Source organism: Aulonocara sp. 'chitande type north' Nkhata Bay, linkage group LG7, assembly GCF_057382095.1.
Source record: "Aulonocara sp. 'chitande type north' Nkhata Bay isolate Kocher_YH1m ecotype deep benthic linkage group LG7, A_spYH_male_GT1.1, whole genome shotgun sequence".
Classification (NCBI taxonomy): domain Eukaryota; kingdom Metazoa; phylum Chordata; class Actinopteri; order Cichliformes; family Cichlidae; genus Aulonocara; species Aulonocara sp. 'chitande type north' Nkhata Bay.
Window position 1 is genome coordinate 39,829,287 of NC_141350.1, and position 15,488 is coordinate 39,844,774.

General features: G+C 41.5%; 1 protein-coding gene across 3 annotated transcripts; it reads right to left on the minus strand.

Annotated features, from left to right (window-relative positions):
* Positions 1-653: 653 nt before the first annotated feature.
* snx30 (sorting nexin family member 30) lies at positions 654-15,370 on the minus strand. 3 transcript variants are annotated; one of them, XM_086300351.1, is made up of 10 exons: positions 15,049-15,370; positions 11,517-11,732; positions 10,210-10,320; positions 9,935-10,093; positions 9,370-9,559; positions 7,853-8,052; positions 5,949-6,038; positions 5,452-5,604; positions 4,315-4,378; positions 654-1,064 (listed from the first exon to the last, which is right to left on the minus strand). In XM_086300351.1, the coding sequence occupies exons 1-10, from the start codon at positions 15,181-15,183 to the stop codon at positions 928-930; spliced, it is 1,455 nt and encodes a 484-aa protein (XP_086156477.1). In that variant the 5' UTR covers positions 15,184-15,370; the 3' UTR covers positions 654-927. The 3 variants fall into 3 exon arrangements, with proteins under 3 accessions (XP_086156477.1, XP_086156480.1, XP_086156479.1); XM_086300353.1 differs by having other exon boundaries at positions 928-3,834; positions 15,049-15,369; XM_086300354.1 differs by lacking the exon at positions 4,315-4,378 and having other exon boundaries at positions 15,049-15,369.
* Positions 15,371-15,488: the final 118 nt, after the last annotated feature.

Here is a 15,488-nt window from a genome sequence, read left to right on the forward strand (position 1 = left end):
TCGTTGTGTTCCCACTAGTGCTTTCAGGTTAATCTCGTTGAAATGACCTTAACGCCACAACACGGCAAATCTCCGTTAACGAGCTACCGCCGATCGCTCCGTGCATGGGGCTAGACGAGCTAACTGCGCTAACACACTAGCTCCCACCCATGTAATTGAGCATTGCATGGCACATCCAACATACTGTTTTACTTTAGTCCATGACTCGCTTACCTTCAGGGTCATACGTCACATGAAAACCAAAATAATTCCAAACGCCAGATCTGAATGAGGGTGGGGGAGGTCCATGTTGTAAGTAGAGCTTAACTTCTGTCTCGCTAGCTTGCCCTGCGCTCGTCCTTCTGATGCGGTCTGTGTTGAGCGCTCAGTGAATCTGCGTTCGACTACTCCGCCTAGGCTGCACTGTCGAGCCTAGGCGGAGTAGTCGAATGCAGATCCACTGAGCGCTCAACACAGACAGCATCGTCAGAAGGAAAGTTGATAAAATAAATTACAAATTTTGTATTGTTCATACATATGCGTACCGAACCGAAAGCACTGTATCGAACGGTTCAATATCGATACGAATATCGTTGCACCATAAATAAATACACACACACACACACACACACACACACACACACGAAAAGTTACAGAAGCAGAAAAATATCAAATGCATTCATTCTTTTTATTATTGGTCCAATATATCAGAAAAACCCCAATTTGTGTTAAAGATAAATTGCATCAAAAACAACATCAATGTACAAGCTTATTTATAATTACAACAAAATTGTTATTAACATCCAAATGTACAATAAGGGCTCTGAACGTAAACAGCACACAATGAGGAGGAACAGAGGTTTTAAAAAAAAACAAAACCATAACAAACAAAAAAGTGATCTGAGGTTTAGACTGACTTGGTCGCTTTTATTAATCATGTGCTGAAAATCAGATCTTATCTTCATGTGCGAATCCACGCTGCCGGGACGATGAGAGGAAGAGTGAGGCATTGGGGGTGGAGGATGTTTGGCCTGGAAATATTTGAATGAAAACTCTCCCCTCCAACAGGCTCATAACAGACGTCCCTGTTTGAAGGATTTAACCTGAATCAGCTTCATATACAGCATTTTTTGAATGTGTCTCAACTGACTTTAGACCAGTTTGTTTTCAATTTTTCAGCAAATTAAATTAGAAAGAAAAACAATTTTTTTCCCCAGCAGAAGTTTCTGCCAGGGCCTTGAGCTACATATTTAGTGCAAAACAATTCAGCAGGCACATGTAGTATAATAATAATAATAATAATAATAATAATAATAATAATACTAGGGCACTGGCTAATAGAGAACATTGATCACACTAAACAGAGCTATTGTTGGAGGTTTAATGTGCATCAAAAGTAAATCTGTTTTGGTTGTGGCAGGTTTACACTGTTCGTGCACATCTCTAATCCCTTTTAAATCTTTATGCACTCATATAAATCCCAAAGATGCCCTCCAGTTTCATAAATGTGTGTCTCACATGTCAATTACTTCATTTACACCAAAGCGATGCTCTACAGATGCACCAGTGCCTAATAATAAGAAATCAAGTAACAACAACAACTCACAATCCTCAGCAGATACCAATGTTATACCTTAAACAGAACAGGAAATGTGTTTTTCAAGCTTTATTATATTTATTTGTTTTAGTTTTTTTTGTAATATTTATGCTACATTTCATCCAGTTACTTCTCAAACTGCACTCAGGGTTCAGTGAGTTTTAGCTACAAGCAAACATTTAATGTTTTTAAACCGATCTGGGGTTTTCTTTAGTATAAACAGATGTATGATCCCTTTAATTGATAAAAGCTGGCACCTGATGTGTTTGTATGAGTACAATCAATGTGGGAGCAGCTACAAATACTGCTCAATAGCACTACTAGTGGACTACTACTAGAACTTTACAGTCAAACTCTAAGGTTTGAGCTATTCAAATGCAATGGAGTTATTATAGGACAACAGTATGGGCAAAAATGATCGTAGTAAATCTTTGGATTTTCCCTTTTAGCCCTGGTGCATCCATAGGCCGCTCCACTGCAGCTGCCTCCGTCCATAAAGATACTTTTTATTCACATTGTTGACTTCTACTAGTTACAGAGTAGCTGCTTCACTCTTTTAAAGCTTAAGGGTAAAATGTGAAAGGCAAAAGTAGATAAGGACAATAAAAAAAGAGAGAGAACAAAATAAACCCAGTTCACTGGCAGCTGCAGACGCCTCGTCAGGATGCTGCAGCGCTTGCATTTGGTTGCATGGAGGCGCAGGCTCAGTAATGTGACGGCTACTTTACTTGATTGTAACAAAATCTGAAAGCAGCTCTAGTCTGGAAATCCTGTCAGTGAAGGAGAAACTCTTAACCAACAGGAGGACAAAACGTGGTGACTGTGGAAATGTCACATGACTGAGTCTGCCTGGGCGTCATTGGTCAGGTTTTAGCTACTTTCAGAGTAAAAGGAAAGCAGAATAAGCTTTCCTGTGTTGGCAGTAAATCAGAAAGTTTTAAATATTATGATTGCAGTGAGGGGATTTTTCCCATTCAGGAGTTGGAAAATAATAAAGGAGTGTGATGCAAAAAGTGTGCCTCACATACAGGGCTCCACCTCATTATCCCATGAGTCACAGCTGAGCAGATTGCTAACAGAGCTGCACCGCAGAGGGTTTCCATGCTGTTCAGTACCTCAGTCTCAGCCCGTTTGGTTAAAACAGGCAATTTAAGAATTTAAAGTAATGTGTTGCATCGCTCAGGGTGTCGTTTTTTGTTTGTTTGTTTTTTGCAATGTCTCACTCTTAACATGACACAGCAGGGATTTTTCCACTAGCCCCAGAGGTTTTAGTTCCTCTGTAAGCCAGCAGCATGAACACACTGACACCTTATATTCAGGATTCATGGCTTTCTTAGGGATGGTTATGCATGCTTCAGTGCAGGGTTTTATCACTTAGGCAAGGAAATAATAATAAGTTAATTTAAAAAAAAATAAAATCCAATGGTAAAACATTTACGTCTTCTTACCACTGGAGCCTTTACCTTATTATTATGAACCAAATGCACCATTAACGTCACCAACTGAGGTAAGTCTTTGCTTAAAGAAGAAGAGGAAGGGTATAAATGGGAATGGTGAGAGAAAGACGATATCAAGAGAAGCCAAAAGAGGTAGCTCACTTCTTCACTTCCCCCTCATTTCAAAAGCATGGGAGAAAACTATTAACAGCTTGGCCACAAGGTGGAGCCGCTGTTCTCTTAAAAACTCCACCTTCCACAAAGTGACCTCTCAGACAAACCTCAGCGTTCAGCTCAGACGCCCATAGAAGCTTGTTGCCATCACTTAAAAAAACAAACAAAAAAAAAAACAAAAAACTTTTTGCTACCTGTAACTTAAAAATCTGAGTTATAATCTCAAAATTTCAAGTTATTTTCTCATAAGTTTGAGTTAGTGAGACCAGAGATTATAGCCCAAAATGGTGATTTATAGATGGCAAGACCTTGTTTTCTTCTGTAGGCACCTTCATCGTCATCGCTGAACACTGTTTATCTCCATTTATCTGTGAGGGTTTGTAGCAAAAAACAAAAACAAAAACCAAGACATACTAAAGTGTCCCTTAGGGAAAACACGCAGAGGTCCCACTTGAACATTTTTCACATACCACCTGATTTTTGTGGGTTATTTTTAATAACAGGTGCAGGAATGACAGGGGTGAAGTTTGTGACCTTTGGTAAAAGTATAGAGTAAAAAACAACAAAAAACAACAGGTGTGGTGCTTTGAGTACAAGAGAGTAAATTCCTGTTCATTCACTGTCGTATTTCCCAGAGGCTTTTACAACCTGGCAGGACAAAGAAAAAAAAAAAAACATCTTGAGGATGTTTTGAACACATCTGAAACAAACCTAAGATACTTCATAGACCCACACAGCAGCAACACCTTCATGAACAGTTTTCTCAGTATGAAAATGGGAGAGCGTTGAGTAAGAGACTGCGGTTAAATAAATACAAAGCAGCGTTGGCAACCGACTGTTAACTCGAAATATAAAGTAGAAAAAGTCAAAAAAGAAACAAAAACTATACATAGTAGGTTTCTCCTCTTTTCCTAGCTGTCCTCGAATGCACCGTATGTTTCCTCCTTAGCGGACCAAAATCTTAGAGGGAGACGACTCCCCTCATACAATCATCTCACAGGAGAACAGGGGCCCCGAGTCCAGCAGGTAAACCTGCTGCCCTGTTGGTCTTTTTCCGTGGCATGAACGAGAGAGTGTGTGTGGAGAGACGGAGAGAAAGAGATAGAGAGATGTTTCAGTTCGTCTCACTCGTTTTGTCTTCAGTCTGTTTGTCCTGGAGGAGAGTTATGAGCGACTCCCACGCTGCCTGGCACTGCGCAGGGCGGAGAAGGACGAAGAGTCGGCCGACGTGGGGAAAGAATGAGGTAAAAGGGAAAGATTGGAATTATTTAGGTGAGTTCTGAGGCTGCTCTGAAAGATTTATGTTTGTAAAAGTCATGTTTTCACAGTGAGAGCTCAGAAATCTGTACAGTGATTCCACACATCTGCCACAGAGGCTGCTGAGGATCTACCAGATAATAAAAAAAAGTCAGATGGCTCTAGCACTCACACATGAGTACAAAACAGTCTCTACGGGCTAATGAGCGAATGCGCTTGAACAGTTTCAGAGAAATTTCAGGGAGGATAAGGCTAACAAACTAAATACTGTTTGTTATTTTTATGCATTGAAAAATAAACATACACAAGATCATGAGATCATGAGAAGAACAAATAAACAACCTTTGTAATTAAAGCACATGAAAGAAACAAGATGAGAATTTGTAGTCCATCTTCTTGAGATCATTATATTGTTAGCAAGTCTTTCACACCTTTCCTAGGCCTCATGACATCCTACAGTTGTAGTCAAGAAAACGGGACAGGAGGTAATTATGTGGACTGATTGCACGCCTGCTCATCCTAAGCATGTGCGTTTTCCACGTAGAGAAAACCAAAAACAAGGTGAGAGTTGTGCGTAATCAGTGCAACGACGGCGACCAACAGTTAAAGTTCATTTATAGTAATACTGAGTTGTGCTCGCATCATTAAATAATATTTCTCTAGTCTACATAAACTTTTTTTTAAACTCAAATAATAAGAAACTGAAAAAATGAACCTGTTTTTTATATCTTAAATTAAGTGCAGACTCTGTACGCATGAATAGATGGGATCACTTTGGAGAGAGGTTAGTGTTTGTCTTCTTGTCATCTGTTGACCCTTCCCCCCCCCCCCGACGGCTGCACATCATTTAGCGTCTCCCTAACTGCTCCACTGTTTTCAGTCTTTATGCCACTATAAAACTGGAAACACTGGTATCAGTGGGAGTGTCTCCGGTGACCTTTAAGAACAGCTCGTGTGCTGCCTGAGGCTAAAAGCTGGAGTGTTTTTACAGAAATTACACAGGCGTACCTTTTCATAATGGGTGACGTTTTTGTCGGCCATGCCGGTGAGAAGCTGCTTGAAGTCTTGTCTCTTGTTGCTCTGCCAGCGCTCCCAGTCTGCCTTCAGGTCAGCATTGAAACACTCCATTTTGTCCTGGCATTTCTCTACCTCCGCTGGTATCTGGTATAACACAAACAACATCAGCTACAGGAGCCATAGGGGACATAATACAGGACTAATTTACAGGACAAGAATCACAAACAACATCGCCGCTCGAGCGGTGCAGGAGCGTTGGTGGGGATGGGGTGTGTATTAAATCCTGTGATGTTTGTATGGGCAAAAGATAAAAATGAACAACTTTATTTAACATCCGACAAATCTAACCTGGTCACCTGAAGAATGATCTCTTAACTTGTAATTTATTAAGTTTTCAATTCTAAGAATGCCAGTGAAAAGTAAAGACGCTCCCAGAAGTGACAAATGCAGAAACGGCAGATTCAGATGAAAGGAAGGGGAAGGCTCACGGGCGTTCTGTCCTCTTGTTTGCGCAATACGGCTGCTTCTAGACGGCCTTCGTACTCCGCTTGGCTCTGGTCTCGCTTCCTTAAAACATTCTGTAAACAGACAGAGAAGGTCATACGTTTTATTTTGCACCCTTAATGTGACACTGTCCGAAGTATTTTATAAGAAAGACAACATGTGCAAACTGTTAAACTGAGACAGAGATGCTGAATCAGGAGCTTGGCGAGGACAGGACATGACACATGCAGAATCTCACACCATACTTCCTCTATTCAGGTTCAAAGGTGATGAAAGCAGTCGCTGCTCGACTGTGTGCAGGCAGAAGGACTCGCACTTTATGCTGTTCTGGGTAAATTTCTGCCCCCGCGTATCTTCCTTATGTTCTCCGCTATAAATAAATGAAACTAATCCACGGTTAAACATTACACATTTTTAAGCTTGTGCCTGCGAACCGAGCAGAACTGCCGTTTCCACTCTTTTCCATCCAAAACCTATAAATGTGTTTACAGTGGAAAACTTCAGTAGAACTTTCCTCTGCTAATTTTAGCTCAGCAAACCAGACATCTTTTTTTCTTTTTAGTTTGGAAAGAAACAGGCAAAAATATTTTAATTTCACATAAGTTTGCTTCTTTTTGTCACTAGGTTTGAGACAATGACACGGTTTTTGTAGTTTTGCCTCTCTCTGCCTGCACAGTCGAGATGTGGTTGAAGTGCAGATGTTCTGCTTTAATTCTGGTTTAACAAAATAACTGTTGAGGAATATTGCTATGTTTATACACAGACCCCACATCTCCACAGGCTCAAAACTAACTGGACAAGCTAACATCATTTTATGAGGATTGTCATGAAACCCTTTTGCAGTCAATGACCACCCAAAGTGTAGAACCTATGGACATCACAAAAAGCTGTGTTTCCCTTCCAGGCCTTTATTTTATCCTTCAGTGGGTTTTTTGCCTTCAGTAACTGAAAAGCACGCTCTGGAGTGACATCAGGTTGACTTTTAAAAACATTCCCTTTCTTTGCCTTGAGAAACCCCCTGGTTGTTTTGCTTTGCGTCATTATCCATTTGTACTGTTAAACACTGTCTGATCAGTTCTGCCCCATTTTGCTGAGTGTACGGCCCTGTATGACTCCCAATTCACCCTGCTCGTCTATCAGCAGCATCAATACACATTAGTGCCCTGGTTTCACAGGCAGCCATAACAGATGATGTTGTATGCTCCAGGTCAGGAGCCGTTTTTGTTTCACTTCCCATCATCCCATCATTCTGGTAAACGGTTCATCTATGCAAAGAAGTTTTTTGGCCAATACTAATCTGGTCCTCGTGCTCCAGAGTGTAACCAGTGGTTTGCGTCTTGTTGTAAACCCTCTTTATTTACACTCATGAAGGCATCTCTTGATTTTAGACCTTGACAATGATGTACGCACCATCTCAAGAGTGTTCTTGGCTTAGTTAGATGTTGTGAAGGGAGGTTTTCTTGGCCATGGAAATAATTCTGTCATCATCGACTTCAGTTGTTTTCTGTGCTCTTTCGGGTCTTTTGGTTTTGATGAGCTTGCCAGGGCTTTCATTCTTTTCAAGCAAGTTAAGCAACTCTCTCGCTTTGTCTTTTCAGCCTAACAATCGCTTTTTTCACTTGCATATCTCTTTGGACTTCATGTTGATCTTTTATCTGTCATGAAATAACAAGAGAACAGGCCTCATCTGGCCATGAATGTTATCATCAGCCAATTAATTACTATGAGTTAGTATAAAATGTCCAAAAAATTCTAAACAGTTAACGCTAAATTTTTGTTTAACCTACACCCGGGGACTAATTAGCAGAAATTAGAACACTTTATTTTGTTCCCTTTTCTTGACACATCAAGCAGACGTTACACGTTTTTAGTGCCACCAACTCCCTACCTTCATTGATTCGATGTAGAGAATGTATTCTCTGAGCACGGGTAGAAAGTCCTGGCCCATGTTCTCGCTCATGTCCTCCAGCGCGCCGCAGCACGTCGTCACACAGCCAGCCACGCCCTCCAGAGGGCGCTGCAGCTCCTCCTCTGACCCCACCCAACTGGCATAGACTGTACCATACTCGCGTAGCTCAGTTAGATACTCTAGTCGAGAGATGGGGTGAAAGAGTTGGTTAGGTCAGATCTGACTTCTTAAAGTCAGAGTTACTGCAGAGTACTAGTGCTGGGAAATAAATCACAGCAAAGCCACAAGCATAGTTTTTTTTTTTACACTATTGTTTTTAACTTATTTTCTGTACAGCACTTTGGTCTTGTGCTGGGTATTTTAAAGTGCTTTATAAAAAAAATTGGATTGGATTACACTCCATCACCTCACAGGTCTTTATTATTTACAGTCATCAGTTTCCATCTTATCTCCTCTAACAAGGCCGCCGCGGACAGCCACTGGTCTACAACTTGAACAGATGGTGCCGAGCAGCACTTCACGTGGCTGGTGGCAGTTATTTACACAGTCACTTTTCATGCATGAGTTAGGCCTGCAGTTATCAACCACAAGGCCCAAAGGTCTGTGGATTCCTCTTCAAACAAACACACTCCACAGTCAATACTGCATATCAACTCATCCTAAAACTCATTGCTTGTGTCCCCGGTACAGACTGGACGATCGCACATGAAATTCAAACGCCGATGCTACAAAATGCTACCAGCAAAATGGCCAAGAAACGTAATATAAAGAGCAAGCTCCAATGCACTATATGCACTCGTTGCTTGCTGGTGCCTAAAATACACATTTGGAAGAAGTAGCCTCGATGAAGTTCATCTGTAACCACAAGCACAGTGGTAAACATACAAATAGCTCCTCTATAGTCACTGAGGCTACGCTGCAAAGAGCACAGCACCATATGAATTTGGCTGCTTCCTGCGTGTGCCTAAAATACACGAATGGGGTAAGCAACTCTAGAGAATTTAACTCTTTATCCAGCCATAGTGCTTTATACATCTAAGGGGCAGCATGGAGTTTAATATATTTGGTAAAATAAAAACATCCTATACAAACGAAAGCTTCTCTTCTGGTTTTTAGCTTCTTCTTTTTTTTTTATGATTCAGCATAATTATTTCTCCTTTTGTGGGTTTAATTTAGAATGGAAAAAAATAGATAAACAGTTCACCATATGTAACAGCAAAGGTGTCGGGGACTTTTGATGATGATACGAGCCTCCTACGCCTCCTACATGAGGTATTTCAGGCATGTCCAGCTAAGAGAAGACCACTGGCCAGCCAGGACACTCTGAATAGGTTATGTCTCCCTGGCTAGCCTACAAACACCTCAGATTCTCTCCAGAAAAGCTGGGCAGGTGACTGATGAAAGGCATGTAAGGGCATCTGTGCTCAGACTTCTCTGGAAAATAGATGAAGGAGGAAGAATTATCATGCTTAAATAATATTTCCTCGGCCCCTTACCTGATTGCTCTTTGAGGATCCTCTGAGCGATCCGGTCGATGGTTCCCAGTTTCTGGTTAAAGGTGTCCAGGTACTCTCCCATGGCGCAGAACTCAGGAGGTCGCACTCGCAGCTTGTAGCCTCCAGCCACGTTCTTCACAGACTCACCCACTTTGGATAGCAGGGCCAGACCCTGACGTTTGTTGAGGTCCTGCGAGCAACAGCATGATCTTGATATAAATAGGCAGCCACATAAGTTTCAAAAGGTTAGACAGTAAAGAAAATATGATGGTAATCGTGTCTCCTCTCCTCTTCTCAGTGGAGATCGAGTATTGGTGGCGATTAAGACCATTTGAAGGTCTTTCGTCTTAAAGAGAGCAACAAAAACTTTGCTTAAAGACATTTTAAGCAAGGAAATAAGAGGTCTAAATTTTGTGGTTTTATATTTTTCTGAAAGCTTACAGCTGAGGTTGAGCCTTTTGAATTTTCATTTATCACGCAACAGCACTCATGATTTTCCTTTCTTTTTGACCTATATTCATATATTAGTGGGACTGCTTTTCTTCATGGGAGACCCCCATCTCACCTTGGCAGACAGGAAAGCATTTAGATGAGGGTTGAAGGAGAGGACGGGGTGGTCTGCAACTCGTTTCAGGAACTTGTCCAGGGCCTTCATCCTCGTCTCCACAAACTCCTCGGAAAAACGATCGACCACGCCCTTCATCACAAACTTCTCTGGTAACGGCTGGAGATGGGAGGACGACGGCAGAGCGGGGACAAGACCGGAGTGCAAAAGAGAGCGTGAGAGGTTTCTAATTGGCAAGTGGCACAGCTGGTTGCAACAAAGCTCGTGTAACCTACTGGGATGAGGTGGGTCGGCTGGCTGTCCTCCAGCTTGGTCCTCAGCCAGTCAAAGTCCTGATAGCGCCGCCGAACAGAGTAGTCCGGCAGGTCAAACTCTATCCGTGTTGTCTGAGGAAGAACACACACAAACATTTCTAAATGAAATTCTTCATATAAAAAAAAGGAAGAAAGAGCTAGAAAAATCCAGCATGTGACAAGGTGGTAAAGTCAAACAGGTCCATGAACGCAGCCTTTTGTGGCCAAGTAAATTTTACACCGTTTGTGAGTTATTTTGTAACAGTTTAAGTTAATTTAGAAAGAAAGAAATGGGAAAATCATTTAGTATTCACACTAGGCAGTGCATGTGTACACACACAAAAATGCACAAAATAAATTGCACCAGGCAATCTGTCACATAATTGTCCCTTTGTTTCACTGTGGGTTCAGAATTTGGTGTCCATGCCTTTCTAACAATGGACAATGCAATAACAACAGCTTTACAAACAAAAAACTCATATACACATAAAAGTGTAGATTTAACAGATTTAACACATGATTTCTGCTCCAGCATCCATTTCTCTCTTTGTCTGGAGGTGGCAACATTCTCTTGCCTGCTGCTGCTCCTGTGACAAAAGCTGGCAACTATAACTAATGTACATTTCTACATCACAGTATTTTTGAGATAAAACATCAGTGTGTCTGTGGCTTTAAACTGGAGGTTAACAACAGCAATCTCTTAAAACATCTCTTAAAACAGCAGAAATTAAGAGATGTGAAAACTGAATTTAGAAAAAAAAAAAAGGGGGCTCAGTGATTAAACAGACAAAATACACCCACTGCAATATATAAGAGTCTATGAGCTGTCACCATGTAACCTTTCACAGCTTCATCAAGAAAAGCCTGATTCCTATCTACACATCTTAAGTTGTTAAAGTGCTCTGTGGACAAAGCCCATACAAATGTGTCAAGTGTATTTTCCTCTGTTTACATCCTTGTTAGGTAGCTTCCCTACCTGTGCTGCTGCACTGCTACACAGTCATAAAAACAATGCACTGCAAGTCAAAAACACCACAGAGTATCTTTAACTTACACCTTCCTCACTGGTATGTTTTTCTAATTAAATATTCATTTTAACACTACAGCACAGGATTTTTCAGAACCTCCAGCAGCTGCATTAAAGCTCTGCGCCATCATTAAATGCAGGTCGAAGAAAAAAGGGAAAAAAAATACAAGAAAACACTAAATAAAAGTTTAATTAAGCAATTATTTTCTATAAAATAAAACAGAGTTTGTTCACATTATCATGACACCAGCCTGTAGCAGACCTTGGTGGAGACTCTGTAAGTGATGTAGGTCTCCATGGTGGAGACGTGTTTCTTTGGGTCGTCGACAGTGACGAAAAGGTCGTGGGTTTCTGTGTCGGCGTAGGGGTCCCTGCCATCTGAGTCCAAGTCGTCGTCCAGCTGCAGCCTGTTGAACAGCACGGACGCAGAAGCCGGACTCGGCGTCTCAACCGGCGTCCCGTTGGTCAGCCCCACTTCCTGCATGTGAACAGATAACCACAACATCATGACACCAAAATACAGATGCTGCACTCTGCAAACAAAGAGTAAAACACAGATCCCGATGCTGCCACTGCAGTTTTTTTTCCCTCTCTGTCAATGGCGCTCTTGTTAGGCCCGTGCAAACATCCTACATCTCCTACACTGTCCTAACTGAATGATGGATAATGGGAGGGAAACAAACAGCTCTGGCATGAAATACTGAGAATTTTTTTTTATCTTATCTTCCACGTAAATATATAAAAGTCACTGCTTTCCAAGGGCCTTACTTAAGAAATAATAGTTTAGAAGACTAACTAAGAGGTGCTGCTAACAGTAGAGGTGCAGTCTCAGGAGTGCACTGGGCCAATATCCCGCACTGTATGTTGGGAGAAAATTGATCATGAATTATTAAAGCTGTACTGGCATGGAATTGAAGTTGAGAAGATTTTAATGCTGTTCTATTATCTTTTTGTTGAGCACTTTTGGATGCATATTGCAGGAAAACGCATGTATTCTTTTATTTTTATTTATTAGTCCTTTATTTATCCAGGTAAAAAAAATCTCATTTCCAAGAGAGACCTGGCATCATGGCAACAAAAGTCAAAATACATGTACCACATAAGTATATAACACTTAAAACAAATACAATATCCCATACAAACATGTGAAAAATATACAATAACAGATCAAATTAAGAGCGACATTAAAAACAATCACATTGAGTAAAAGAGTTATTCTCTCGTTCCTTTAAGATGGACTTAAACTCCCCCAAGGTAACCAATTCTGATACTTTCAGTTCCTTCTCCAGATTCAGATCCAGGAAGCAGGGGCAGCGTATCTAAAAGCCTTTTCCCCCAATTCTGTTCTGATTCTTGTCTAGAAACATGTAAATAAGGGGTGAAAATATCAGTGGTGCAACCAAAAACTGCACAAAGGATCATTTTTGTTAGCAGGAAACAACATAACACAAACAGTTTTATTATGGACCGCTGGAATGAGGACTTGTAATGTAACATTTGATTTTCTGTGAACTTCTGGTGACAAATCTCAGCGGCTGTCAGAGTCTTCTATGGCATCACATGAGAAAAGGAACTACTTTCGTTGTGTGAGAGGCTCATGTTCAAGCACAATTACCTTTTCTTTAAAAAGAAAAAGAAAAAAAGAAAAAGAGGGTCTGTGGATAAATTTCTACTTCAATCGCTGTCAAAAGAAGTGCTTTCCCTCAGTTTGTCCACACAGTTTCTTCACACTGCTTTCACTCATTGCTGTGCACACAGGAAACACACACACGGGCGCTGATGCTGTAAATTCTCTCTTTTTTTTTTTAAACACTTTGGTGCTAACCTGCTTTGGTAATCACAGTTGAGATAATTGCATTGGGCTGATGTTAATAAGCAACAGGAGAGTCCAGTACGCACTGACAGTGAGGAGGAAAATAAGAAAACTGTATGTGTCTAACAGACACGGCAGAGCTGACAGATGTTTGTGACAACCAGTCCCGGCATTGTGGCCAATCAGCAGATATTTAGAGCACAGGTGTTACTAAATACATCAAGTGCCACGACAGCATGTCAGTGAGTCACCAAGCACCGAATGGAATTTAACCCTCACCATCATCAATGTAATATTTCCACCTGAGCTTTTTTTTGTTATGGACATGTTTGCATATTTTAAACACTTATGGTCACGCCTAAAATATGAACTTGCCAACTTAAAAAAAATTATACATGTTTATGTTAACACAAACTACCTGTGCCTGTTTTTGCAGGTTAAAGCTGCAGCAAGTAGGACCTATGCTGCTGTGATCAGTTGTTTTGCTGTCCCAATGCCTGCAATTGTGCCACTTGTGAACTTGCTAAATTTGCTCATGCAACCACTTTCATACTCTCTCTCAGACCTCAAAGTGACACAATGTAAATCCTTGCTTTGTCCTATCAACAGCCCAGATCTCAAAATAATCAAATGAACATCAAAATCAGTAATAAAGAAAATGTGCACTTCAATTTTTATGTGACTGATCCAATCTAGCACCACTTTCATACCCCTCCCTACAGACCAACATGGGCACACGCCTATTAGATAAATCTGTTGCATCGGTACACACACCGACAGATGCAATTGGGATTTTTAATCATAAAAGAAAGCCTCCATCTGTCATTATCTTTTTATACATATGATGTGTTATTGCTCACCTGCCCACCCTCAAATTTTTTTGCCGTGGATGTTTGTGTATTTTTCAAGATTGGGCGTCCATCTCCCCCACAGACTTTGGGATCGAACCTTTGACTCATCACATTTGCGTTTGTCCACTCTACCTGAGTGAATTCTACTTCCTTTGCACTTTTTTGCTCTTTGTACTGTTCACCTGATCTGGTCTGAAACAGCCTGTGATTGTCCAAAGTCTTCCATCATTGACCAGAGTTTATGAAGCCTGAAAACAGACAGCAAGGGAGGTGCAGGAGTCCAGTTCCCTTTTGATTAGTTCCCACTCAGACCACTTGAGCTGCAGTATGCTTAATGGGTTATTGTGGTGTTTGTTTCCTACAGCTTCTTTAAGGAACTAAAAGCACCCTTAGGCATGCAATTTCGGTGTTTAACATTATACACCAGATCCTAAGAAAAATAAGATCTCTTATCTAAATAGAATGATATTAGACCTGCTCTGGAGCCTGTGGCATTTCCATTTTGTTAAAATGACTGGACAAATGGTTTGACAGGAGCCAGACCCATTTGGCCTGGGTAATCATGTACAAGGAAAAGCCACAACCATAATGATGCCAAGAAGCTTCATACTGGCAGTATTACAGCATCTCCTGTAGGCAATAATTAACCTCAGTATCAAAGTGGTTGCTACAGTTGTTACTACAGTAAACACAGCAGCAGCAGAAGCAGGGAGAATAAAAGCCATGTGATATGCTTGGATGGCCCAACTTTGTTTACTCAGCTCACCGGGGTTGAGATGGATGCCATGCCCACGTACACACATAATCCATCTTAAATACGGTTTTACTTGCGAGTTTGTGTCGATTAATTTGGGCAAGATATCCAAACTAGGTGAATTTGCTGTTTCAGCACTGATTTAGTGGCAGACTCAGAGGGTTCAGCCATGTGCTCTAAAACCTCAAATGCAAACAGAAATGAGTGTTTTCCACAGTTTCCTCTTTAAACTTGCATCGGTTTTCTCCTACTTATTAACAGGGGGAATGATAAACACTGGCGTCAGCCGTAAAACACTTTAATCAAAGAGGGGTTTTGTTTGGGTAAGCGTCCTCTTTCCATCCCCCACCGTCGGTGAAGCCCCATCAGATCCTACCTTATCCCTTCCACCGCTGACGGTGACATCTGGCCCGGGGGAGAGCGGCTCCTCGGCGGCGGACAGCGGGTGGAGAATCTCCGTGATGGGCTTTTGCCCCGAGCTGGCCAGGCCTCTCGGAGCGCTGATACTCATTGCGTGGAAGGCGGGAAGACGTGGCCGGGTATCTAAGGAGGTAACGGCTGTCCGTTTCTCCGCGGCCGTTACGGTTCTGGAGACAAAAAAGAGGCTTTCCCCCCCTCCTCCGTTCAGGGTCTCTTCAGCTGAGATGTTTCACTGGTTGCTTGACCACAACTGTCAGCTGACTCCTACTGCGCAGTTCCGGAAGTTAAACGAGAAGAACCTGGATGTAAACATGTCAGTCACGTGACAAATGACGAGGGAATCGCTGAAGATCGTCTACTAAGAAGATGTACGAACAGATTTGCAAGCAGATTTAT

What these genes read in the sequence shown, in the direction of transcription:
- snx30 (XM_086300351.1), bottom strand. Translation starts at nt 15,183, where the DNA reads ATGAGTATCAGCGCTCCGAGAGGCCTGGCCAGCTCGGGGCAAAAGCCC. An exon ending in AGCCGACCCACCTCATCCCA is followed by an intron (nt 10,094 to 10,209) that starts GTAGGTTACACG and finishes TCCCATCTCCAG; the next exon opens with CCGTTACCAGAGAAGTTTGT. An exon ending in ATGCTTTCCTGTCTGCCAAG is followed by an intron (nt 9,560 to 9,934) that starts GTGAGATGGGGG and finishes TGTTGCTCGCAG; the next exon opens with GACCTCAACAAACGTCAGGG.